The sequence below is a fragment of the Nycticebus coucang genome, chromosome 4 (assembly GCF_027406575.1).
Source record: "Nycticebus coucang isolate mNycCou1 chromosome 4, mNycCou1.pri, whole genome shotgun sequence".
Taxonomy (NCBI): Eukaryota; Metazoa; Chordata; class Mammalia; order Primates; family Lorisidae; genus Nycticebus; species Nycticebus coucang.
The window spans coordinates 142,552,419-142,576,933 of NC_069783.1; the positions used below are offsets into that span (position 1 = coordinate 142,552,419).

At 50.2% G+C, this 24,515-nt stretch overlaps 1 protein-coding gene across 5 annotated transcripts in view; it reads left to right on the forward strand.

Moving 5' to 3' along the window:
- LOC128583199 (tetratricopeptide repeat protein 28) overlaps positions 1-24,282 on the forward strand; it is an 882,203-nt gene extending 857,921 nt beyond the window's left edge. For 2 of the 5 annotated variants that reach the window (XM_053587214.1, XM_053587216.1), the window contains 9 exons: positions 3,465-3,644; positions 6,752-7,472; positions 8,635-8,759; positions 11,035-11,266; positions 11,860-11,936; positions 13,507-13,530; positions 14,299-14,428; positions 17,206-17,313; positions 18,284-20,966. In XM_053587214.1, the coding sequence (XP_053443189.1) occupies positions 3,465-3,644; positions 6,752-7,472; positions 8,635-8,759; positions 11,035-11,266; positions 11,860-11,936; positions 13,507-13,530; positions 14,299-14,428; positions 17,206-17,313; positions 18,284-19,914 (3,228 nt within the window). In that variant the 3' untranslated portion in view covers positions 19,915-20,966. Of the gene's footprint in view, positions 1-3,464; positions 3,645-6,751; positions 7,473-8,634; positions 8,760-11,034; positions 11,267-11,859; positions 11,937-13,506; positions 13,531-14,298; positions 14,429-17,205; positions 17,314-18,283; positions 20,967-22,589 lie in introns of those variants that run through there. The other 3 variants (XR_008379422.1, XR_008379421.1, XM_053587215.1) reach the window with 3 other exon arrangements.
- Positions 24,283-24,515: the final 233 nt, after the last annotated feature.

The following is a 24,515-nucleotide window of genomic DNA, read 5'->3' on the forward strand; positions in this document are numbered from 1 at the left end:
GGCAGCCCCACAAAGTCACTTCCAGTGTGCTCACTACTCACCCATCAAAAGGAACAACCCTCCCCCAGGGCAAAGGTTGCACCTTAAAGGTACCTTTATCATTCCTGGGCCACGGGGCAGCCCTGCAGCACTGTAGATGGTGGCCTCCCTGCTGGAGAACTTTGTCTTTCCTGCTTCTCTCACCCAGCTTGGCACACAGTAAGTTCTCAAGTCATATTTGCTGCCTGGACCCAACACCACAGTCAGGGTTGTGCCCCATAGGTGAGAGTGAGGGGTGGTGCCCTTGAGGATTGTATAGGTCCTAGTATACCTGGCCTCTTCATCTTATTCTGCTTCAAAAGATCCAATTTCTAGAAACTTTGGAGGTCAAAAAACCTGAGCCTTTGATACAATTTATTGGACTCTGTTACAGTTGCTGCTGTAAGGCCAATGCCTGAGCCATTTTATCTTTCAAAACCCAAGACTTAAGAACCAGAAGATACTGTCTTCTGGGCTGACAGCCCCAGGCCCAGAGTAGCATTTCCTTGAACATCCCTCCTTTGTCATCTAACCGACAATATGTAATGTGGATAGAGACATCGTTTTCTTTTCCCTTTTCAAGTTCACATTGGATAACAGCTAATCTTGCTGTGCAAGGGCAGCGCTCCTCCAGGGGCAGAACTCAGAAGTCAGCGTGCAGGCGTCTTCTCCAGCATGTCCAGTCAGTCTGCCCACTGCCTTTTAACCAGAGCTATCAGTCTGCCATCTGACCCATCTCGCCACAAGCCCGCATCTTTGAGAGAGCAGCTGTGGCTGTCACCTACCTCTTTTCACGCTGCCTGGACAGGAGTCCCATTTGGGGGTCCTCACCCAGGTTTGTATGCACGTGCCAGGCTTGGTACCAGCCAGTGGGCACTATCCCAGTCCTAGAAATTGGGATATGAGTTTCAGAGAGCAGCCTCCCAATCTCCCAGGCTTTGGCTTTAGACTATGTCCTCTCCTTACCCACCAAGGTCGCTAGCAAGTCTCCTTGTCCTCTCACAGCATGCATTGCCTTGGTCTGAGTTACTCAGCACAGCCTCCTACAGTGCAGGCTGCCTCCCAGTGCGTCATGGGGCTCAGCTGGAGAAGGCCTGGCAGGTCCCTGCAGCCTGGGAGGACACTTTCTGGCCTGACTTTCAGGCCCTCTATGGTCTAGCTCCTGTGTCTTTCCCAGCATTCTCGGGCTGGGCCTTCCCCAACCAGGACAGCCTCTTGGGAAGGGCAGAGCTGTGAGCTCAGGTAGGCACTCCCACCCTTGGGGCTGAAATTCCCCCTGCTGCGGTGCTGTTAATATCCAACATTATTGATTGTCACTCAATAATGGCTTCCTATGTATATTTTATTTCTTTAAGCGCAGAGACTGTCCTAAACTTACAGTACTTCCTATAGTCTACTGCGGGCACCAGTGGCTAGTGGGAAAACCAAGGCCTGGTTGTGAGAGTGACTTCCAGCAGCAGGGCCACATGAGATGACCCCCACTGCCCTTCATGGAGTGTCAGAGAAGACACACAAGCTGCCTTCAGGGACATATGGTCACTGGTCTTTAGGCTTGTGCCTCAGATGGGAAGGTTTTGTGGGTAGTTAGTGGAGTTCCCGTAAGGACACACTGCCAATGCCGTCTCTAAGCTGGCTCCAGCCTGTTTAGTTCCCTTTTCTTGCCCAGCTTCCCCTTGGTTCCCACATTTAGGTGCTTCCATGACCAGTCTTGTCTACAGAGGCAGGTGTCCCAGTGAAGGCAGTGGCCTGTGGGATGACATCTGACAGAGACCTGGGTGGCAGGAGCCCTGGAGGACGTACAGAGCTGGCATCTTGCCACAACAAGGCCTGGTGACTCCAGAACCATTGAGGGTGGGTCAAATTTTTTACATGGCAGGTGGCTCAAGCCCTATGTTACCCACATCTCAGGCAGCACAGCTCTCACTGAGCAGTGGGTGATTATCACTGTCACAGCCCTTGACCCTATCATTGAGGTCAGGATGTCATCAGCTCTGCCACTGGGCTGGTTTCACTTCCCTGGCACACTCCAGTGGGTGGTGGCACTGCCTCCAGAGCAGCCCCCCAGAGCCATCTCTACCCACAGGTAATCAGATGGCCCAAGGAGGGGGATGCAGGCACCTGGGCCTGCAGCTCTCCTCACCTCCCTGTACTAACCCAGAATCATCCACAGACAGCATGGTGGGAGGGGGCCTGTGACACCCGTTTCTTCCTTCCTAGACTGTATACTAGTTCATTTATCCCTTCTTGGGAAATACTGTAACTCTTAAAGCAAATGAGAAACAAATTGGGCTGATGATTTTTATTTGTGCTTTATTCAAATGCAGCTAGAATTTTTTAAATAAAGAAGGAAAAAAAAAAAAAAACAAACAAACATAAGGGGCTGTAGAGACTGAACATCCTGCCAGGCATGTGTCACTTTGGGTTAGCCGAGTGCCTCTGCCACCCTCAGCCAGGTGCCCGCGGCAGCTTGTCAGATGTGTCAGGCGAGCACATTTGCTTCCCCCGGCACAGCAGTGCCCTGGTGGGTATCTCGCTTGTCACCACCCCTCAGCAGACAGGGACTAGGCCCTGCCCTGTGGCATCCAGTACACGCGGGTTCTGGGACCTGACCTTCTTCCCCTGCAGGCTCTGGGCTGCAACAGCAGCTTCTGCTTCATCTCTTTGTCGCTCCTGCTCAGCGCATGCTCAGACCCGTGTTACAGCTGTTGGTGCTGAGCTTGCTGAGATGCACGTGGCCTCAGGCTCCCTCGGCAGTGCTTTTAGAAAGAGATGAGAATGAGTGCATGTCTGTCTGTGTGGCTCTGCATGTACCCCTCCCTCCTGGCCTCGTACCGCACCTCTCAGGAGGGCTAAGTGTCGCATTGGACCCCCTAACATCTCCAGAGGGAGCAAATAGGGACAGTAGCTGCAGGCCCAGGGCTAAGGAGCCACTGTCCTCAGAGGAGAAGCACCAAGGTCACAAAAGTTTCTAGAGCCCAGCCCCTCCCTAACTTCCCCAAGCCTGCCATCCTTACTCTGTTTATCTAGTCTCTGGTCCATCGTTGCCTGTTGTGAGAAGGCTTGCTCCCACCCTGCGCCCAGAGCCTGCACCGACGCCTCAGGGCACACCACAGCTGCAGGGCTCTTTCTGGGACTGCTGCTCTTTGCATACATTCCCTGCCTCCTATACAGACATTAGACCCAACTGGGTCTGCCTGTGGCTTTACAGGCCATCCGCCTTTGTGACCAGTGACTCCGTTCTCCCACCCAGCTCCAAATCACGCACAGACTTTGAGGAACTTTCCTCTAAGCTTCTCCTGGGGGACCCCTGCCCCATGCTCCATGCTCCCTGTGTGACCTCAGGCCTTGCCCACTCATTTTCATGTCTTTCTCTCTGTTTCTCAAGATGTCCTGGGCTCAGAAGCCTTTGCCCTGGCCTGTGTCAACTTCTCCATGTTCCTCTACAGGGCCTGATGCACGCCAGTGGCCCTGTCGGCCGGCACCGGCAACTGACCTTGGTCCTGGAGGGGGAGCTCTACCTCATCCCCTTTGCCCTCCTGAAGGGAAGCTCCTCCAACGAGTACCTCTATGAGCGCTTCGGCCTTCTCGCTGTCCCCTCCATCCGCTCCCTCAGTCCGCAGTCCAAGGTAACGCTCACGCACATTTGGGGGTGCCATGCTTTCGGGTTCTTGGGACATACTCTGGCCAGACTGGGCTGCATTACTAGGCATAGGTGTGATCTCCTCAAAAGTGTGGATTTCATGTTTTCTTCAAGGTAGGGTGACTTTAGAGTAGATCTGTCCAAAGGCAGGGGATAGTCCTCATGACCCCCGGCAGTTCTTAGCTACTTCAGGAAGCCATGATTTTGGATACTTTTCTCTAAGTTTCTTTGCTGTGACATCAGGGTCATGAGCTGCTTAGAGGCACAAAGCCAGGCCTGGGGCCGGACTGACAGAGGAAACTGATCACCCACTGCTCACTCATGATGCCCAGTGAGGCATGGCAGATGCCACACTGCTTACCCCAGTCCTCCAGCTGACCACTGCTAGGTACCAGGTACTGCCCACAGTCAGAGGTGGGAGGCAGAGGAGAGTGGTGTCACGTGGAAAAGAGCCCAGTGTGCCATGCAGGGCCTCAGTCTCATTCAGCAAGAAGAGTCAGTGTGGAAAGAGTGCAAATCAGGAGAGCAGCAGTCCATTACCCATAACGTCGGTGTGGAAAGAGAGTGCAAATCAGGAGGTCTGCCTGTGGCTTTATAGGCCATCTGCCTTTGTGACCAGTGACTCCATTCTCCCACCCAGCTCCAAATCATGCACAGACTTTGAGAAACTTTCCTCTAAGCTTCTCCTGATGGGGTGATGGACTGCTGATGGATGGGCAGTCCATCACCCATAAAGTCAATGTGGAAAGAGAGTGCAAATCCGTCCATCACCCATAAAGTCAGTGTGGAGAGAGTGCAAATCAGGAGGGCAGCAGTCCATCACCCATAACGTCAGTGTGTAAAGAGTAGAAATCATGAGGGCAGCAGTCCATCACCCATAAAGTCAGTGTGGAAAGAGAGTGCAAATCAGAAGGGCAGCAGTCCATCACCCATAAAGTCAGTGTGGAAAGAGTGCAAATCAGAAGGGCAGCAGTCCATCACCCATAACGTCAGTGTGTAAAGAGTGCAAATCAGAAGGGCAACAGTCCATCACCCATAACGTCAGTGTGTAAAGAGCGTGCAAATCAGGAAGGCAGCAGTCCATCACCCATAACGTCAGTGTGGAAAGAGAGTGCAAATCAGAAGGGCAGCAGTCCATCACCCATAAAGTCGATGTGGTAATAGAGTGCAAATCAGGAGGGCAGCAGTCCATCACTCATAAAGTCAGTGTGGAAAGAGAGTGCAAATCAGGAGGGCAGCAGTCCATCACTCATAAAGTCAGTGTGGAAAGAGAGTGCAAATCAGGAGGGCAGCAGTCCATCACTCATAAAGTCAGTGTGGAAAGAGTGCAAATCAGGAGGGCAGCAGTCCATCACCCATAAAGTCAGTGTGGAAAGAGAGTGCAAATCATGAGGGCAGCAGTCCATCACCCATAAAGTCAGTGTGGAAAGAGAGTGCAAATCAGGAGGGCAGCAGTCCATCACCCATAAAGTCAGTGTGGAAAGAGAGTGCAAATCAGGAGGGCAGCAGTCCATCACCCATGAAGTCGGTGTGGTAATAGAGTGCAAATCAGGAGGGCAGAAGTCCATCACCCATAAAGTCATGTGCTCCCCTCGCGGCATCTGTGGCCCTTTCCATCTGATTGGAGAGTCTTATAAACCACCCCTGAATCCTCTTCACTTCTTCAAACTCTCACAAGCCAAGTTAGGAAGCAAGTCCAGGGCCACAGGCAAGGGCAGCCCTGTGGCACCTGTCTTGCCTCTTTGTTTACCATGGTCACTGTCATGGTCTAACTGGGATCAGTTTCTGCCCCACAGGTTTTTGGAGGTTTTGATTTTGAACACTTTTGTTGCTTCATAGTACTTTTCTCATGAGAGAGAGTTCGTTCGAAATGAAAGAAATTATTTTCTCTGAGTTTCTCTAGTTTCCATGCCTGACTCCATGAATCCCAGAGTGTAGCAAGCTGACCTTCTAGACCAGCGGTTCTCAACCTTCCTAATGCCGCAACCCTTTTATACAGTTCCTTATGTTGTGGTGACCCCAAGCATAAAATTATTTTTGTTGCTACTTCATGTGTGCAAAAATATGTGTTTTTCAAAAATATGTGTTTTCCGATGGTCTTAGGGAACCCCTGTGAAAGGGTCGTTGACCCCCAGAGGGGTTGCGACCCACTGGTTGAGAACCGCTGTTCTAGACCCTACTGCCACCCAGAAGCTCCCTAGCACTCTGGACATCGTAGATTGCCAGCCTTCAGAAGGCTTCTGTTTGGACGCCCACTGTAAATTAGCTATTTGCCGACTCAGTCAGCAGTTTGGAGAGTATCATCTGTCTGCTGACAGGCACCTAGTATTTCTCTTACCCAGAGTTTAAGGTGTCACTGAGCAGGGGCATCAAAACCTTACTTTGAAATAACTTGATACTTGACATTTCTCAAAATGAATGAAAATTCATCATGGGGGAAAATCGGAACCTTATTGCTTCTTTATGCTGATCTTATAATTCAGGGATATTTTGTATTTTGCAGCACATAAAGTGTAAACAATCATCTTTTTAGTACATAGGCTTCCAAAAGACTGACTTTGTCCCTGTCTCCTCTGAGAGTGACTTGCTTTTTTGCACAATTTAAACAAAGTTTGCTGTGAGCTATGATGACACCACGGCACTCTACCCAGGGTGACAGAGTGAGAATCTTATCTCACAAAAAGTAAATAAATAAACAAACAAAGTCACTTCTTAAAGCCCCTGACTTATCAGGAGTGAGTTTTTCTCTTTCTTGGGGGCAATGCAGTTGCAGGGCAGGCTGGCCATCCACAGCTTCTGCGTGTTCTGTCACCACAGGGCCTCCTCCTCCAGCTCTCCTAGGACTTGACAACAGAAGTGTCCCTCCTGTTGTCCTCCCTGATTGTTTTCAAAAACAGCTTGTAGTAGCAAGTGTGAGTCTTAGTAAGTCAGGCACCTGTGTCAAAAAGATGCAGAGCAATTCAAGTGAGTGAAGTTACTGGGAGGCAGGTGAGGCTGAGCAAGACCTGGGAAATAGCAGCAAGCTGGTGGCCCTGTGCTTGGGCAGCCTGGCTGTTCTATCTGATGGGTGCTCTGCTTGTTGTCCCTTCCTAGTCCCACCTGAGAAAGAACCCACCCACCTACTCCAGCTCCACGTCCATGGCAGCTGTCATTGGCAACCCCAAACTCCCATCAGCAGTGATGGACAGGTGGCTGTGGGGGCCAATGCCATCAGCTGAGGAGGAAGCCTACATGGTGTCCGAGCTGCTGGGCTGCCAGCCCCTGGTGGGCAGTGTGGCCACCAAGGAGAGGGTCATGAGTGCCCTGATCCAGGCAGAGTGCGTCCACTTCGCTACCCACATCTCTTGGAAGCTGTCAGCCCTGGTCCTCACACCCAATGTGGATGGCAACCCTGCCAGCAGCAAGAGTTCATTTGGCCACCCTTACACCATCCCTGAGTCACTGCGGGTGCAGGATGACGCCAGTGACGGGGAAAGCATCTCGGACTGCCCACCCCTGCAGGAGCTGCTACTCACGGCTGCCGATGTCTTAGACCTGCGGCTGCCAGTGAAGCTGGTGGTGCTTGGCTCCTCTCAGGAGTCCAACAGCAAAGTCACAGCTGACGGCGTTATCGCACTTACACGGGCCTTCCTAGCCGCTGGCGCACAGTGTGTCCTGGTGTCTCTGTGGCCTGTGCCGGTAGCTGCCTCCAAGATGTTTATCCATGCCTTCTACTCATCCCTGCTGAATGGCCTGAAAACCAGTGCCGCCCTGGGGGAGGCCATGAAGGTGGTGCAGAGCAGCAAAGCCTTCTCACACCCCTCCAACTGGGCAGGTAGGTGGATGGCTGCCAGCGTCCTTACAGCCTCACAGCCCCCAGACGTTATTCCACAGGTGAGGTTGGGGAGGGCATAGCAGGGACAGCCACAGGAGATTCAGGGAGAAAGCCCTGTGTGCTGAGTCTCTTACCTTCCCTCAAACGAGTTTTTCCCTACTGTGGTATTAAGGTCGTGTTTTAGACCAAGGAGTAGCGGAACTATTCACCATGAGTCAATGTAAAACTCCTCCCGACATGACACCCTCATTTAAACTCCAGCTGTAGAACAGAGGTGTGTGGTAGAAAGACTAGACTTGGTCATCAGAAGACTTAGGATTGATCTAGCTCCATGTCTTGGCTGTGTGGCCTGAGATAAGTTACTTACCCTCTCTGAACTGCCGTGTCCTGAGCAGTAGCAGGGAGATGATGATGTTGGTACTGTTAATACTGCCCTAAGCACATCTGAGAGGATCAGTAAGGAGTGAACTGACAGTGACTTGTGAGGCCTGCATGTTCTGAAGACCAATAGCACATGCTGTTAGTGGGCCTTCCTGCAGGGGGCTCAAAGGTCTAGGAAATGAAGGGACATGTTTCTATGACAACTGATCCCAGGAGATCAGAGAAGGCAGGCACCCAGCCCGTGTTCAGAGCTGCCTCTCAGCTCTCTGCGACACCCTGCTTCCATGAAGTCCCCATGGGGGACTTAATGCAGGAGACTCTAGGACTCTGTTTGCTGCTTAGAACTGGAAGGAAGCTACCTCCTCCCTGCCTTCCTCCTCCGTTCGTCCTATGGAGGAGATGAGCACACACACCGTGGTCTCCCCTATAAGACCTAGGGACAGACAGACACAGACTTCAGGGAAGACAAGGCAGGTCATTCTTTGGGGTAGTGGGCTGAGCCAGGGATTTGGGACCTCTTCCCACCATAACTCACAGTGGCTGGAAGGAAGGAAGCTATTCTCTGCATAAAAGCATGTTGGGCTCACCTGCACAGCTGAACAATATCCATTCTTGAAAGGGTTTAAAAGGAGCCTCATCACCATCTAGTGAGTCAGATGCCCCCTTCTGGTCCCTGAGCGGCTTTCCTGCCTGGTTAACCCTAAGGCATGAGCTGTAGAAACTGGGCAGGGCCGAGGGTCTCCAGCTGCCCCGCTAAAGTCCCCTCCCATGCTCTCCGCAGGGTTCCTGCTCATTGGGAATGATGTTAAGCTGAACAGTCCCTCGTCGCTCATTGGCCAGGCCCTCACAGAGATCTTGCAGCACCCAGAGCGCGCGCGTGACGCCTTGCGAGTGCTACTGCACCTGGTAAGGGGCCAGCAGGCCACCCCTGGAGTGACTGTCTGAGAAGGGGCCAGCAGGCCACACCTGGAGTGACCCGTGAGAGGAGCGCGCTGGGGGTTCCTCTGGCACTGGGCCATGAGCAGGTGGAGGACACCCCAAATGGGACTGTCTCTAGCCCATTGCTGACTGGCTTCCGCAGACATCCCCTGGTTTGAGGATTGGGCACTCTATGTACAGTGTCATACAGGTGGCAGCAGCAGTCCTCACTGGAACCCACACCCTAGCTGCCACAGGCCATGTGGCTTTGAGCAAGTCACTTTGGTTCTCCAAGCTTTAGTTTCCTCATCTGGAATGGAGACAATAAAATGTTTATTAACATTTCAAGGTCATTGTGAGGACTTGAGAAAATATAAGTACCTGGCACACAGTAGAGTCCCATTAGCTGAGACATGTTATTATTTTATAATCAGATGACACCAGTCCTCCCCTAAACTCAATTGGAAGAAGAGTCCAAGTCTGAACATGCCTTGGCCAGCCTTGCTCCAGGACTGTGGAGCCCAGGCAGCAGGCAGTTGGAGGCCCCACGTCCTCATCTATACATTTAAAAGTTATAAATTGAGCCAAGAAACAGTAACCTAAAACTCACTCTGTCTTTCCATCTTGATAACAACCTGGAGAGCAGTTTCAAATAACTTAGACTTCTGTGCCAGAGAGCCCAGCCCTCAGCTGGCCACAGTACATCCAAGCTCTGTCCAAATCTGACTGGTTGCTGCACACATCCTGGCTCCATCCCTGCTCAAGACACATGTAGAGGACCCAGGGCAGGGTCCCACACAGAGCCTGGAAGTGGGCTAGGGCCTGGGTTCCAGGTGGACATTTCCCTTAGCCTTGCAAATTTCTTGCCTCATGGGGAAGGCCCATGCAAGGCCTGCTAGACCTCTCGTGCCCAGGCCTGGGTGGGAGCTCCCAATGCACTTTCAGTGACAGACGAGTCATGCACGTGTCTGAAGCCCAGGTTCTGCCTGAAGGAGATTTCCTCCGGGCTGAAGAAATCAACAGGTGAACACAAAAGAACACCCTGACCTGCATCCCTCCCACAGCTCTCAAGCCAGGCTTGAGGTCACGCTTGTGGACAGTGTTAAGCTGACCTCACTGATGTTACTCTGTGTTTGCAAACTGCACAGAGCCTTTAATTGCTCAGGACTAGGCTCCTTCTCAGACTGCTTTCCTTGGGCGTCCTCTACTCATTAGGCTTCCTTTCCCCAGTCCAGGTTCAGCTGCCCCCACGTAGCACTCAGGCATGTCTCAGGGCTATTCTCTTCTTCTTTACCTTTGTCTTCTAGAGTGGGTGGGTCAAGTTCACCAGCACCTACTTTCTTCTAACTACTCCTGGGTCTCCTTGGCTGTGCTGCGCAGCGTGTCTCCAAGGCCATTCTTGCCTGAGGGACAGCCCAGGGGGCTGGTCACCTGTCACGCCCAGGAAGGCTCTTTCCTCTTGGCTAGTATGAGTGCACACTTCCTCCTGCCTGGACACCTGGCCCCACTATCCCTGTGTTTCACTGTAAGGAAAGCCTGGGGTGACATTTAGACAACTCTCATTCCCCTCCAGGGAGAACACATGCCACAGGCCATTCAGTGGCTCAGGATGGACAGAGTTTCCCCTACAGAGAGGCCTGTGGGGAGGCCCCGTGACAGCTGTGTGCAGCACTGTTGAAGTGCTCCCTCGGGTGGAGTTAATGTAGTAGTTACTTGAGTTAATTCAGCCCACAAGTGCCAGACAGAAGATGGGGATTGGAGACTAGGGGGCGGACACTTTATGGTGGAGGGGGAGGAGGTGTAGGCTCCAGAGGGGGAGTCAGGGGCTGGGGGAAGAAAGACATTGCCAGCTGAGGCCCTGGCATGGGCATGTTTGGTGGCCATGTCTTGAAAAGCCTGGGGTTCATCTTCGTGAGTGGGAACCATTATGTGGTTTGAGGCAGGCACCTGACCTGAGATTTGTTTGCAGACGAATCCCTTCAGTGTCTGGAGTGAAGAGCCTAGAGTGAGGGCCATGGCTTAGGGCAGGTCCAGCATCCTTCAGTCACATCAGCCCTCGCTGGTTTGGATTATACAATCTGTCCTGTCTGCACACCCCTTTGTGAGAGGCCCCAGTGCTATGTCCCAGGCCTGGGCATGTGGGCATGTGGGCTGCCTGGGGGTAGCAACAGTCAGCTGCTTCACCCCTGGGGCTCTGTGTGCCCTCAAGGCCACACAGGGAGAAACCAGGGCCAGCCCAGTCAATGTCCCATTGCCCCACCAGGTGGAGAAGTCCTTGCAGCGCATCCAGAATGGGCAACGCAATGCCATGTACACATCCCAGCAGAGCGTGGAGAACAAAGTGGGTGGCATCCCTGGCTGGCAGGCTCTCCTCACTGCCGTGGGCTTCCGACTGGATCCCCCGGCCAGCGGCCTGCCGGCGGCTGTCTTCTTCCCAACCTCTGACCCGGGTGACCGGCTGCAGCAGTGCAGCAGCACCATCCAATCCCTGCTGGGTGAGCGGGGCAGCAGGGCTGCGGGGGCAGGGGGGGGGGGCTCTGCGGCCAGGCTGACAAGCAGCTGTGGCCCCTGCATTCTTGAGGACACTGCAACTCACTGCTAGGAGAGTATCCTGAGCAGTGGCGAGGGGTCCTGGGCACAGGCTTCTGATCTAGAGGAAACAAGAGCACCTGATCTTTCTGGCCAGTCATCTGCCCAAGCTCAGCCCTTTCTCAAAGACATGTGGCTGCATTGGCTGCAGTTGATACTGCCACCAGCAGCTGTGGCTCTGACAAAGCCGTGTGGCCAACAACCCAGAGGGAATCAAGGTGCTCGACTCAGAGAGAGCTGTGCTACCTGAGCTGTGAGGCAGGGTCCTGGGAATATGACCAGAGAGGACTGTGGCGGGGTCAGGACTTACCTGTCCTGCCACCTGCCTTCCTCCGAGACCGCACTATTCTTTTCCAAATTGTACATGAATCCATATGTCTGGCTGTGCTGAACTTTTGAAAAAAATCTACTGAGCATTGGGGCTCTTCCCCTGGGATAGTGGCAGGATTGTGGGTGCAGAGACCCCTGAATAATTTCCACTTCCCTCTCCTTGACTTAGGTCTACCCAATCCTGCCCTCCAAGCCCTCTGCAAACTCATCACTGCCTCGGAGACGGGCGAGCAGCTCATTAGCCGGGTAAGTCGAACCTGGACAGCTGAACCCAGGCCTGAGGGCCGGAAAGGCAGAATGGCTTGGCCTTAAATAGAAGCCTGCAAGTAAATGCAGTCACACTGCCTTTGTGATTAGAAGGAAAAAGCGAGGGTTGGGAATGAGAGAACAGCCCTCCCTGGCAGTCAGGCACAGAGAACCAAGTTCTCCCAGTGTTCTGAGTGCCAAGCCCCAGAGCACTGAGGGCCTTCAGAGGATGCTCCTGGGTTCCCTGTCACCTGTAGTGTCAGGGTATTTTTCTGATCTCTCCATTCAGTGGTCTCCTGTACCTTGTCATCCCCACTCCCACTTTTACAGCTGACTGGCAAGCGTTACAGCCACCTGCCCCAAGCCAGCAGGTGCAAGGCTAGCCCACCAGGTTGGCTGCAGGTGTCCAATACTCACTGTCTCATCAAAGCTTGTACCGTGCTGGAAACAAAATAGTCACTGAGGCTCAGCAGTGTACACAAAGTCATCTGTAGTGCAATATACTGTTCAGCAGTGTTTTAAAGATGTGCTTTCCCTTAGGGAAATGTAGGTCTAGTTCTGGAATTGGGAAGAGTCTAATGCTTAGCATCATGTAGGCGCTTCGCGTACTCCTTGGTAACTCTATGCTGACTAATGAGGGTCTGGAATAAGCCCTGGGGCAGCCTCAACAGGGGTGCTTCTGTGCCTTAAAGAGCACAGAGAAATTTCACGATTCATGTTAGACTCCAATAATTTGAAAAAGCAATAGGCATTGTTATTAGAGATATTTTTCAGCAGATTTCATTTTAAGCAGACATTTATTTCTATGTGGAAATAGAGCTGCTCCATCCTGGATTAACCTCTGCAATTCTGAGTGGTGCCTGGAGCCTACTCTGACCTGGAGCTGTTTCTGCCTGGATTTATAACCTAGAACCCCACTCAGTGACCTGCCCCTTTCGTTGAGTTCCTGCTCATTTTGTAATAAGTGTGTTATACCTCTTGTTGCATAGCTTCAGGAAGGCACTTCCAGAACCATCTCCTTTTGAAAACACCCTGAACCGCAGAAGTCTATAGGACCATGTTCTACAAAAAGAGGAAGCAAGCATTATATTTGTAGAGCTAGGTTGAAAACCCAGTCACTTAGTTTCTTGCTTTTGGTAGAGCACAGGGACTTTCTGTCTGACACAGGGCCCCGGAAGGGTGCTGAGGCTGCCTCCAGGCTGAGCAGCTGGTGGGCCCTTTCACGGATCCCTCTCAACCAGGGTCTTTGGTTTACAGAGTGGCCTATAAACCACCGCCCTGTGCCCCTTCCTGCTTGAGCCTCTGCTGGCAAAAAAGGGCAGAGCCTGGCTTACCCAACCCTGAGCCCCTCGTGTGGCCCCATGCACAGCTGGCCTGGGTGTGGCTGTTCATTCTCCTGTGTCCCCTGCTGCCTCTTGCTACTCTCCCCTCCCGGTCAGAGCCTCAGGCCTGGTGCGGCACTTTCTGAAGCAGTGATCAGCTCGCGTTGCATAACAGCCTGTGCTTGAGTTCTAAACTCTCTTCTTTCTCTCTCTTTTTCTTTCTTTTTCTTATAATCTGCTGGCCGAAGGCTGTTAAAAATATGGTTGGAATGGTGAGTACTACTTTAAGTAGCAGCTGTTGTCAGGTGAGCCCCTCAACCCGCCCACGCCCCAGGCCCGCTGCGCACTCTGAGCTTGGTGTGCGACGCTCTAAGGGAGCCACAGGGGCTGCGAAGCTCCAGGAGGGCCCAGGCCCTCCCTCTGCTCTGCTCCCCATCCTGCTCCACCTTCTTGCATTCTTGATTTGACCTTTTAAGTGCACCGGCATGACAGGGGCAGAACCAACTTTAAATGAGCAACACCCTGGGAACCTGCACCAGACCCCTGAGTAGAGGTTAGAGACCAGGAAGTGTGAAACACCACAGACCCCCACATGGGCCACATGGGATCTCCCTTGAGTGCTGAGGCACCGAGGGTTCCTCTTCACCATTTATTTCAAGATCCTAAAGATGACTTAAACAACTAAGTAAAATTGAGGGAGGTGACCAGTCCCCGAACATACCCCTTTCTACTCCACAACCCCTGATGTGAGGCTGGAAGCAGAACCCTTGACCGTGACATTCCAGCCCCGGAGGACACGTAGCCTCTCCCACCCTGCACAGCCTCTGGTCCCACTGCCCTGTGAGCTTCCCACAGAGAGGCCAGCAGGACACTGGGCATGAAAGCACCTTCAAAAGAATCTCAAATCCCATACATGGCAAAGGGTTGTTAGTGATGACAACGATGAGCAACATAGGAATGACTTGGGGTCGAGTCCTGAGGTGGGCTGGAGGGAAGGAGACACAGGGCGGACGGTGCTGATGTCTGCCCTCCTTCCTCAGCTCCACCAGGTGCTGGTTCAGCTCCAGGCCGGCGAGAAGGAGCAGGACTCTGCCTCAGCCCCCATTCAGGTCTCCATCAGCGTCCAGCTATGGCGGCTCCCGGGATGTCACGAATTCTTGGCAGCTCTAGGTAGGACAGAGCATCTTGGATTTAATGAGTTTATGTAATTCTGGTTTTCTAAAATCTTGTTTTCCTCTGGTTTCTTTTGGGTGAAATTGATAGACCCTTAGGGGACTTACCTCAATATTTTATTAGATATTTTATTATTTTAAAATACAGTAGAGGCTCGGCGCCTGTGGCTCAAGCTGCGAAGGTGCCAGCCACATACACCTGAGCTGGCAGGTTTGAATCCAGCCTGGGCCGGCCAAACAACAATGACTGCTGCAACCAAAAAATAGCCCTGCCTTATGGTGGGCACCTATGGTCCCAGCTGCTTGGGAGGCGGAGGCAGGAGAATCGCTTGAGCCCAGGAGTTTGAGGTTACTGTGAGCTGTCATTTCACAGTACTCTACCCAGGGCGACAGCTTGAGGCTCTGTCTCAAAATAAATAAATAAATAAATAAAATAAAATAAAATAAAAGATAGTAGAACCTCTGTAAGTCAACCACCCAAGGGATTGTAACAAGCTGGTCAATACAGAGGTGGTCAGCATCAGGAACTAGGCCTGCTGTACTGACCCGTACATGGGGGCCATGTCTGCTCCATGAAAATTAGGTCAACTTAAGGAGCTGGTCAACTAAGGAGGTTCTACCCTAGTAAACTCAAAGATTCTAGTGTTTTTGCGTGATTCTCAAATGGCCCTCCAGCTTTGTCTCATTTCCTCCCTCCTACCCCCTCCCCCCCAAGGATGTCATCTCTTTCATTTGCACACAATGCCCTAATATCAGTCTGCTAAATTCCAGCTTTGTTGGCAGTCAAGAATCATTAGGAACTAAAGAAAACTAAAACTAAAAATAAAATAATATTTTAAATATCAGTTTCCATCATTGGCTGCAGGAAACTGGAAGGAAAACAATAGTATGGAAACCACCTCTGATTGACCATAGGCATCTAGAAATGCACACAGCAGGGTCCTGGGCCAGTCCAGGACACTCACTTGCCCTTTTTCATCATTTGTGACATGCTGGCACAGCGTCTAACATATTACTCCAGCAGGTACGTTTGCTGATAGAACACAAGAGGCTGTCTGTGAGCCTCTCTTCTTTCCACTTACGTGCCTGGTGACTTGCTTTCTTTAGAACACTGTTATATATCAGGCAAGTTCTAGGCACCAGAGATGCAACAGTGAGCAAAAGATAAAAAGCCCTGCCCTCCTAGAGTTTGCATTCCAGTGGGAGAACGTGAACAAACTCAATACCTCCAGTCCCCAGGGGAGCACCCTGGTATGAAGGAGCCTGAGACAGGCAGAAACTGGGGTGGAAGGGAGCCAGGGCGGGCCTCGGGGGCACTGCAGGTATTTACGGGAAGGGCCAATGGGAGGAAGTAGCCATGTGTGGAGCCAGGGGACTGGGCCTGGTGGTAGGGAGAGGAAGCAGAGGGCAGATCCTGTGGGCTGAAGCCAGAGGAAGGCCTCTGGAGTTTAACTTGAAGGAAGTGGACAGCCATGGGACTAGGGCACAGTCTGACTTCACTGTTACAGGGAGGAGCCATCAGACATGGCAAGGCAGTAAGTCCTTAAGAAGGAATTTTTCTTACCACTTGTAAAGCCTCCGTATTCAGTGTTGGGCCGTCTTGTCTGACCTGGCCATGTGACCTTTCCCAGCCCCCTTCAGCTTTGGGCTGGGCTCCGTTTGTTTTCAGACACCTTGTATCTTTCGAAGGTAAAGGGGGAGCCCACAAAGCCCCAAGGGAGTCTGCATCCCCCTCAGTTAGACACTTCACATCATTTACAAGTGGTACTACTTGCTTTTTGCTTTTCTCCCTATGGATTGAAAGCATAATCTTTATGGTATAAACATAGTAAATTTATACCTAAATAATTGTGGCCAGTAGCAAATGGAGGCAAGCGTGAGAGGCCAGGTTCTATCTTCCCTTCTGTGACAGGCTTCTTGAGGCCAGGGACACAGGTTAAGTCAACAAGAAGACAAAGCTGAGACCTTTCTTTATAAATGAAGGGCCTGAGCCTCCCTAGGGTGGTGGCCCTTTTCTGGACCCAGGCCTGTCACTGGGCACGGAGTCTGGGTCTGGCTTCTCCCCAGCGAGACGCTCTTGTGGGTGCCTCTGTGATGTCTCTTAATAAGTCTAAGTGCTGTGTCAACAGCTCGTTAGCTGGCTTTCTACTCAGAAAGCTCTGTGCTCTTTGTCATACCCCCTCTGAGTCTCATTAGAATCAGGGAGAGGCACCCCAGGGCTTTGGCAGAGGCAGAGCAGAGTCCCTGAACAGTGGTTCATCCAAGAACAGAGATTCTCCATGGTCAGAGCTCCCTTCAAACCCCACGGTGACAGACACTGAACACAGACGAAGACATTGTCCTTGCCCTTGACACTTTCCACCTTCCCATGCACCGGCTTTGAGGTCCTAATGCTGAATGAAGTGGCCAGTTATTTTGTCTTGGACAGTCTTTAAGTAAACTGTTCCTTTGTGAAAGAATGGGGGAAAAAAAAGTATTAGTAAGCCTGTGTTCTGGTTCCCAGCCCAGAGTGCTCCTTGAAGGGACAAGCAGAGCCAGGCGGGGGGTCTGCACACAGCACCCGGGGGCTGTGCTGAATGGTTGTTGGGGGCGAGGTAACCTGGCCTTCTGCATGCACGTGACTGACACATGGAAACAGGGAGAAGCCCCAGACTGGGGGCTTACTGATGGACTTGCGGGTGTTCCCATGACACTGTACAAGCTGCAGCTCGGGTCACGTTCAGGATGTGGAATCTTCCGTAAGGAAGCAGATGTTTATATTTTTCGCTCCTCCAGGTTTTGATCTCTGTGAAGTTGGTCAGGAGGAAGTAATCCTAAAAACCGGGAAGCAAGCCAACCGCCGGACCGTGCACTTCGCTCTGCAGTCCTTGCTGTCTCTCTTCGGTAAGGCCGCCCTTAGCGCCAGCCTCCGACCCCTCCAGGAAAGGGGAAGAGACTGGGGTAAACATTTTTGTGTGTATGTGTTAGGTACTGTTCAAGAGTAGTAAACAAAAACTCTGTTGGAACTTAAAATCAATAGGGCAGACAGACAGTCAAAACGTGTATGGTATGTGCGGGGAGATTGGCAGTTCCTATGAAGAAAACTAAAGCAGGGTAAGGCACTAGAAAGTGAGGGGGTTGTAGCAGAGCAGACAGGACATGGTCACTCTGTGCCTGTCCCTCCGCGGGGCCTGACAGAAGCAGGTGCCCAGGTCACACAGGCCTTGGGGGAGGCTTCAGGACTTGGGGGCACACCCAGCTTGACTGATGTTCTCAAGGGAAGAGCTGGCTGCTTTGCGAAGGGTAAATGTTGGCTCCAATGGGGACCATGGTTTGCAGGTAGAACCGACAGGATTTACTGAAGGATGAGTGTCACGACTGAAAGGCTCGAAGGGACACCGATTTTTGGAACAATTGCCAGAGTGAGATTGCCTTTGGCTGAAGTCAGGGTAGTGGCAGAAGAAGTGGGTTTGAGTCCCCCTCAGACATGGTTACCATTGAAATATCTACTTGACACATTCACAGGCAGCTGGTTGTATGGTTTGGAGTTCAGGGGAGGCGGAGGGAGAAACATGCACAGAACCATCCAGGAGTGCGTGCAGGTCAGAGGGGAAGAGGACTATGTCCTGAGGGCATTCCGTGGTTCAAAGGTTACGATAATGAGAAGGGGTCTGAGAAGGAGTGGTCGATGCGGGCAGAACCGAGCAGTGGACACTGCCCTTGGTAGCAGGGCCTCACTGGGGACCTTTATAAGAATGGATGGGGACAAAGCCTGAGTGGAGTAGCATCTGTGCCTATAAGAATGTTTGTGATTTTTTAAAGAAAAATTAAAACCAGATCGAATTCTAACTGTCCCACTCTGTTTTGTGCTTAGATTCTACGGAGCTACCCAAGCGCCTCAGCCTCGACAGCTCCTCCTCCCTGGAGTCTCTGGCTTCAGCTCAGTCTGTTTCCAACGCCCTGCCCTTGGGCTACCAGCACCCTCCCTTCTCTCCCACCGGTGCGGACAGCATCGCCTCAGATGCCATTTCTGTATACAGTCTGAGCTCCATCGCCTCCTCCATGAGCTTTGTCTCCAAACCTGAGGTGGGGTCAGAGGGCGGAGGCCCCAGAGGACGGCAGGACCATGACCGGTCCAAGGGTGCTTACCCACAGCGATCCACCCTGCCTCGGAGCCAGATGTCTCCCCAGACCCGCCCTGCAGGCAACAAAGAGGAAGAAGAATACGAAGGGTTTTCCATCCTCAGTACTGAGCCTTTGGCAGCCTACCAAGAAAACAGGACAACTCGCTTCTCATCAGATCACAAGCAATCTAGAGTCGGGACAGCTGGAGCTGTGAAAGTTTCGGTAAGCTCCAAAGGGAGCATAAGCACTCCAAATTCTCCAGTTAAAATGACTATGATTCCCAGCCCAAACTCACCCTTCCAAAAGGTTGGAAAACTAGCAAGTTCAGATACAGGAGAATCGGACCAGTCTAGCACAGAAACAGATAGTACCGTGAAATCTCAAGAAGAAAGCAACCCAAAGCTGGATCCACAAGAGTTGGCCCAGAAGATTCTAGAGGAGACGCAGAGTCATCTCATTGCAGTGGAACGTCTTCAGAGGAGTGGCAGTCAGGTGAACAAGAGTAACAATCCAGAAGACGGCATCTCGGTGCCAAATAGTGCTGCCGTCTTCAGAGCATCAGAGACAAGTGCGTTCAGTAAGCCTATCCTCTCCCATCAGAAGAGTCAGCTGTCACCAGTCAGTGTTAAACCAAAGCCCCCAGCCAGGAGCTCATCCCTGCCCAAGGTGAGCTCCGGATACAGCAGCCCCACCACCTCCGAGACGTCTATCAGAGACAGCCTGAGCCAGCTCAGTGGCCGGCCATCACCTGGCTCTGACTCCCAGACTTCACTGATGGACCAGCCCCTCTTCAAACTGAAGTATCCCAGCTCTCCTTACAGCGCTCACATTTCCAAATCACCAAGGAATATGTCCCCAAGCTCAGGCCATCAGTCTCCTGCTGGCAGTGCTCCGTCCCCAGCTCTCTCCTACTCCTCAGCTGGCTCTGCTCGTTCGAGTCCAGCTGATGCTCCTGACATAGACAAACTGAAAATGGCAGCCATTGATGAAAAGGTGCAGGCTGTCCATAACCTGAAGATGTTTTGGCAAAACACACCCCAACATTCTCCGGGACCAGTGAAAATCTTCCGTGGGACCCCTGGAACGATGACTTCCAAAAGAGATGTCCTCAGTCTGTTAAATTTGTCACCACGGCACAACAAGAAGGAGGAAGGAGTTGATAAGCTTGAACTGAAGGAGTTGTCTCTGCAGCAACCCGAGGAAGCACCACAAAAAGCCCGTCCCAATGGACACTGGCACACTGAGACCACCACACTGAGCACGCTGCCGCTGCCCACCGGCCCTCCTGCCGGGGCCCCTGCACGTCCTTTGAGACTTCCCTCTGGAAATGGCTACAAGTTCCTGTCCCCAGGAAGATTTTTCCCTTCTTCCAAATGCTAAAGCATCTTTTATACCAACTGAGTCAGAGTGGAAAAGCCCATAGAAAAGGGCTTGGTATTCCCTTCAGCCTGTTCCCTTATCTGGGTACAGTCACCCCACAAGGCCACCAGCGCCACCTCACCATGGTGTGCTCCCTGGGTGAGGAGCAGCCCTACCGTGCCCAAAGGCCAACACACGCACAGACACACACAGACACACGCGTGCACACACACACACAGACACAGACACACACACACTGGTGACTTCTCTGGACATCTGGGCCAGAGTCACCAAAAGCCAGGACTTCCGTAGGGTCAGTACAGGAGGCTCATGGAATTTTCTACACACACTTCACCAAATGTTTACCTTTGAACTCACTGTTTCTCATCTTTGATATAATTCTTCAACAGGATTTTGTACAAAAATGGTCATAGTTCTGGGGTGGGGAGAGGAAAGGGAGCACATATTTTGCTAAGAGGTGTATATTCTGTACCTTTTATACACAGAAATACAAATAGAGCTTTTTTTTTTAAGGCTTTCAGGTGCTGGTTGGGGGCGGGATATATAAAATCCCCCTAAGTTGAATTCTACACAAAAGCGTTATATTAGCCTGAACCAGAATAATGGTTTAAAAAATGCCAATGATTTGTAATTAAATTGTAGCAATGTCATTTCGTGACAGTGTGACATCACAGCAGTGATGCAATAACTAACAGTGAAACCGAGCTTCCATCCTCAGCTGCTCTGCTCCACTGAGCTCTGCAAACGCCCTCCGGGCCCCACTACCAACCAAACTTGAATTTTCTAAAAAAATTTATGTAACTCGTATCCAGGCATTTTAAAACTATGCAATTGTGATTTAAAATGCAACTTTGTGCTTTTAAAACATTACTGACCTTTTTTGTACGTGGATAAACAACTTGGTTTTATTATCAACAGTGCTTGGCATTTATAGCTATTATTTTTAAAAGCTCAAAAAGTTTTTTAAAACATCAAATTTTGAATAGTCATCAATAAGTAATTATCAAGTTTGGAGGGAAAGGTTGAAATTACTATTTCCTTATAAGCAAAAAGAAAAAAAAAAAAAGTCCCATGGCTAACTAGATTTAACCAGAATCTAGCTTTTTAGGTCCTATGCCCTTTCATTAGCTCTTAATTTTATGCTCTTTCCCCAGCTCCAGGCCCCTACGCCCTCTTCTGTCTAAACCCACTGCTAGTTTCCCACAGTCCCAGCACCCACCTCCGTGAGCTACACCCTCCTCTTCCTCATGGCTGTCATGCTCCTGTTGTCTGAAGGACAAGTCCCCTCCTCCGCCATGGAAGACTAATGTCAGTATTCTGACAAGTGAGGGGTCTTTTGCTGGGATATACATCTGAATTATTATAAACAAGGAAAGATATTTATCACAGAAAATGAAGTTGGACTTTCCCTACAGCTATGACAATATACTTAAATTGTTGCCAGCTTGGGGCAAGGCAAGCAAATAGTCTAATTAGAGGTAACCATTAATTTATTTTAATAAAAAAGTGAAATGCTAAAAATCATATTAGTACTAAGTTTAGTTGGAGAATTTAAATAAGTGGGGGGTTTTTTGTTGTTGTTTTGTGTTTTTAGAGACAGGGTCTCACTCAGTCACCCAGGATAGAGTGCAGCTATGTCATCATAGCTCACTGCAGTCTCAAAACTCCTGGGCTCAAGTGATCCTCCTGCCTCAGATTTCTGAGTAGCTGGGACTATAGGCATATGCCACCATGCCTGGCTAATTTTCAAATATTTTTTATAGGGATAAGGTCTGACTATGTCACCCAGGCTGGTCTTAAACTCCTGGGCTCAAGCTGTCCTCCTGCTTCAGCCTCCCATAGCGTTGGCATTACAGGCATGAGCCACCACACCTGGCCTCCATAAGTATTGTTTAGGTTTTATTAAAATCCTACTACCCTCACTGTGAGGTTATATTACACAAAGGTGGGCAGCCACCTAGCCTAGGAGAGCAGCAACACATGGGGTGAGCATGAGGGGCCTAGCAGGACTTATGTCAAGACCCCCAGATGGAGTTTTAACCTTGGGTAGGACCTCACTTTGTAAGCACAGACTGACCACTTCATCTGCTCCTCAGTGTATTCCTCTGAAAAGAAAGGATACCATTTATTCAATTTGTGTTATTCTCCTAAGCTACATGATAGAGGTTTCTCATTTAAAGCAACAGCCTTATTGACAAAAACAAACAATAAGGATGTCATAGTCTAACCCTGATCCCAACACTAAAACCAGAAATATTTTATAAAGAAACAAGAATTGTAAGACTGTCTTTATGTTAGTAGGGGGAAAATGATAATAGTAATACTGTAGCAAATGAAAGCCAAATTTACAGCACTGTGCATTTAGCTAAATCAGGTCCTCAGCAGTAAAAAGTAACCTCAAATTTCTAGATCCATATGCGAATGGTTAGGCTGTCCCTTTCTCAGCAAAGCTCTCACAGCCTCTTTCCCAAGTGCCAAGGATCCCTGGAGTAAAGGCCTGGGGTCCCTATTTGCCCACCTCTCACCGACATCCTCCACCACCCGGACCGCTTCCTGTGGTTACCAAGCCAGCTAGGAGGACTTGTGGACTCTAACCTGGTTTAGTCCTAAGTACATTGTTGTTTAGGTTTCATATTAAAGAGCCAAATGGTATATGTGATTTTTTTTTGTCCTAGATGTAAGTTTCACTGAAGGGAAAAGGAAGGTGATAAAATGATAGGACGAATCTAAAGATCACGACAGAGTCGCCACTTCTTTATGTTACTGTAAGTCTTGGTGTTTCTGAGTGAAATGGATGTGAAATCGTAAAATCAGGGTCAGTTTTTCAGGCTACCCTGAAAAAAGTATGCTCTTAAAATTATGAGAGATTGTATAACTCACAAATATTTCTTTGGGGTTGGCAAGTATGACCCACAGGCTAAGAATGGATCTCACCTTTCCAAATGGTTACGTAAGGATCAACGTAATATTCTTAATTTTGCCTCTTGGCTCTTACAGCCTAAAATACCTAGTACCTGGCCTTTTAAGGAAAAGTTTGTTGACTCCTGGCATGGATGACAGACAACATAATCATTCCTGTTTTTTTTCTACAATCTAGGAAGAGAGAATGTAGTGGCTACATTGGCTGGTGTGCCTGGGAACCCTGAGCATTGAGGGTCACCTGGATGAAAGCAAATGACTCCTGCATAGCCACGGGCTCCTTGCCCCTTTGGGGAAGAGTCAGTGGATGTGGGGAATATTTACAAAAACAGGTTTTGTTCCTCCATTTGAGTAGATACATCTCCTTTTAGTTCCAGAAACTGGACTGCCCTACCCTACTCTGCCCAAGTCAGACGCGGGTACACAGAAGACAAGCAGTACCAGTCTGTGGTAGAGACCTCAGGGCACCCTGGTTCAGACCAGGGGGTATGAACTGATAGTTTTAACTAAGTCAAAATGCCGAGAGGAGATACTTCTGAAACTTAATGTTTTGATCATTTTGATTAATTAATAAGCAGCAAAATGAAATAGTTCTCACCCCCATCCCATTTTTTAAATCTCGTGGTCCACACTGATCCTTGCTGGGTTTCACCAGGAGGTGCCACCCACACTATCCTGACCATGACTCGTCTGTCCCAGTGACTGTCCAGTCGGGCAAGCACTGTAGTAAGTCCCTGGTCCATGCACGTCCCCTCGTCTCCCAGCCACGCACACTTGCAGACCCATAAGGAGAACTGTAGCCTTGATAATTTTCGTTCAGGTTGGACAAATACCATGCAATAATCTGGTTTGCTTTTAATAAGTAGGCAAAAAGTAAAAATTGTATAATTTTCATCACATATTTTGTTGTTTTATCTAAAATGAGTACATGTGGTTTGTGAACTGGGCCTTGTTTGTTTTGAATCCTTTAGAGATGTTCCGGGTCAGGACACCTGTTGTCCCCTGTCCTCTCCTCAGAAACCTTCCCCACTCGGCATTCACGTTCCTTATATGCAGCGTTAGCCATCTTTGGCCTATGTGGACTTTTTTGTAAATTACCCGGTTTCCAGATGGCATTAAACTTTTTATATTACGAAATTTACCATGTAAAAAGAACTTCATATTTTTATTGAGATTGCTAAGGCACTTGGCCTTCTTCCTTTGTGATTTCAGTGTCTATTAAAGCATGAATTCCCTCAGTTTTAAGTGCTGTTATCTGAATCACTTTCTACACACATTTCACACTAGGTTTCTACACAGATTTCCTAGGTTTCTTTGCCATACACAGAGTGGTGATGTGTCGGTAATGAGCTGGTATCTTTGTCTGGAGTTCTGTCTGCATCTGTAAACCATAGCCTCACAAACACCAGCTGGAGAGCCCGAGAAGGTGCACCGCAGAGCTGTGCTGCTTTCTCTGGGGCACTGAGCACCTGTTGGGAGGAGATGATTTAGATGGCTAAACCCTGATAGGGGGAGGGCTGGATAATTGTTCAGACCATATCTAAAGAAACTTCCAAGGAAGTATTCCAGAAAGAAAGAAAAAGCAATCCTCTATGTAAAAGTGTGAGAAGCATGAAGGAATAGAGAAGACCTAGGCTAATGTGAATACATTAAATCAAATATTGACGGTAAGACAATTATTA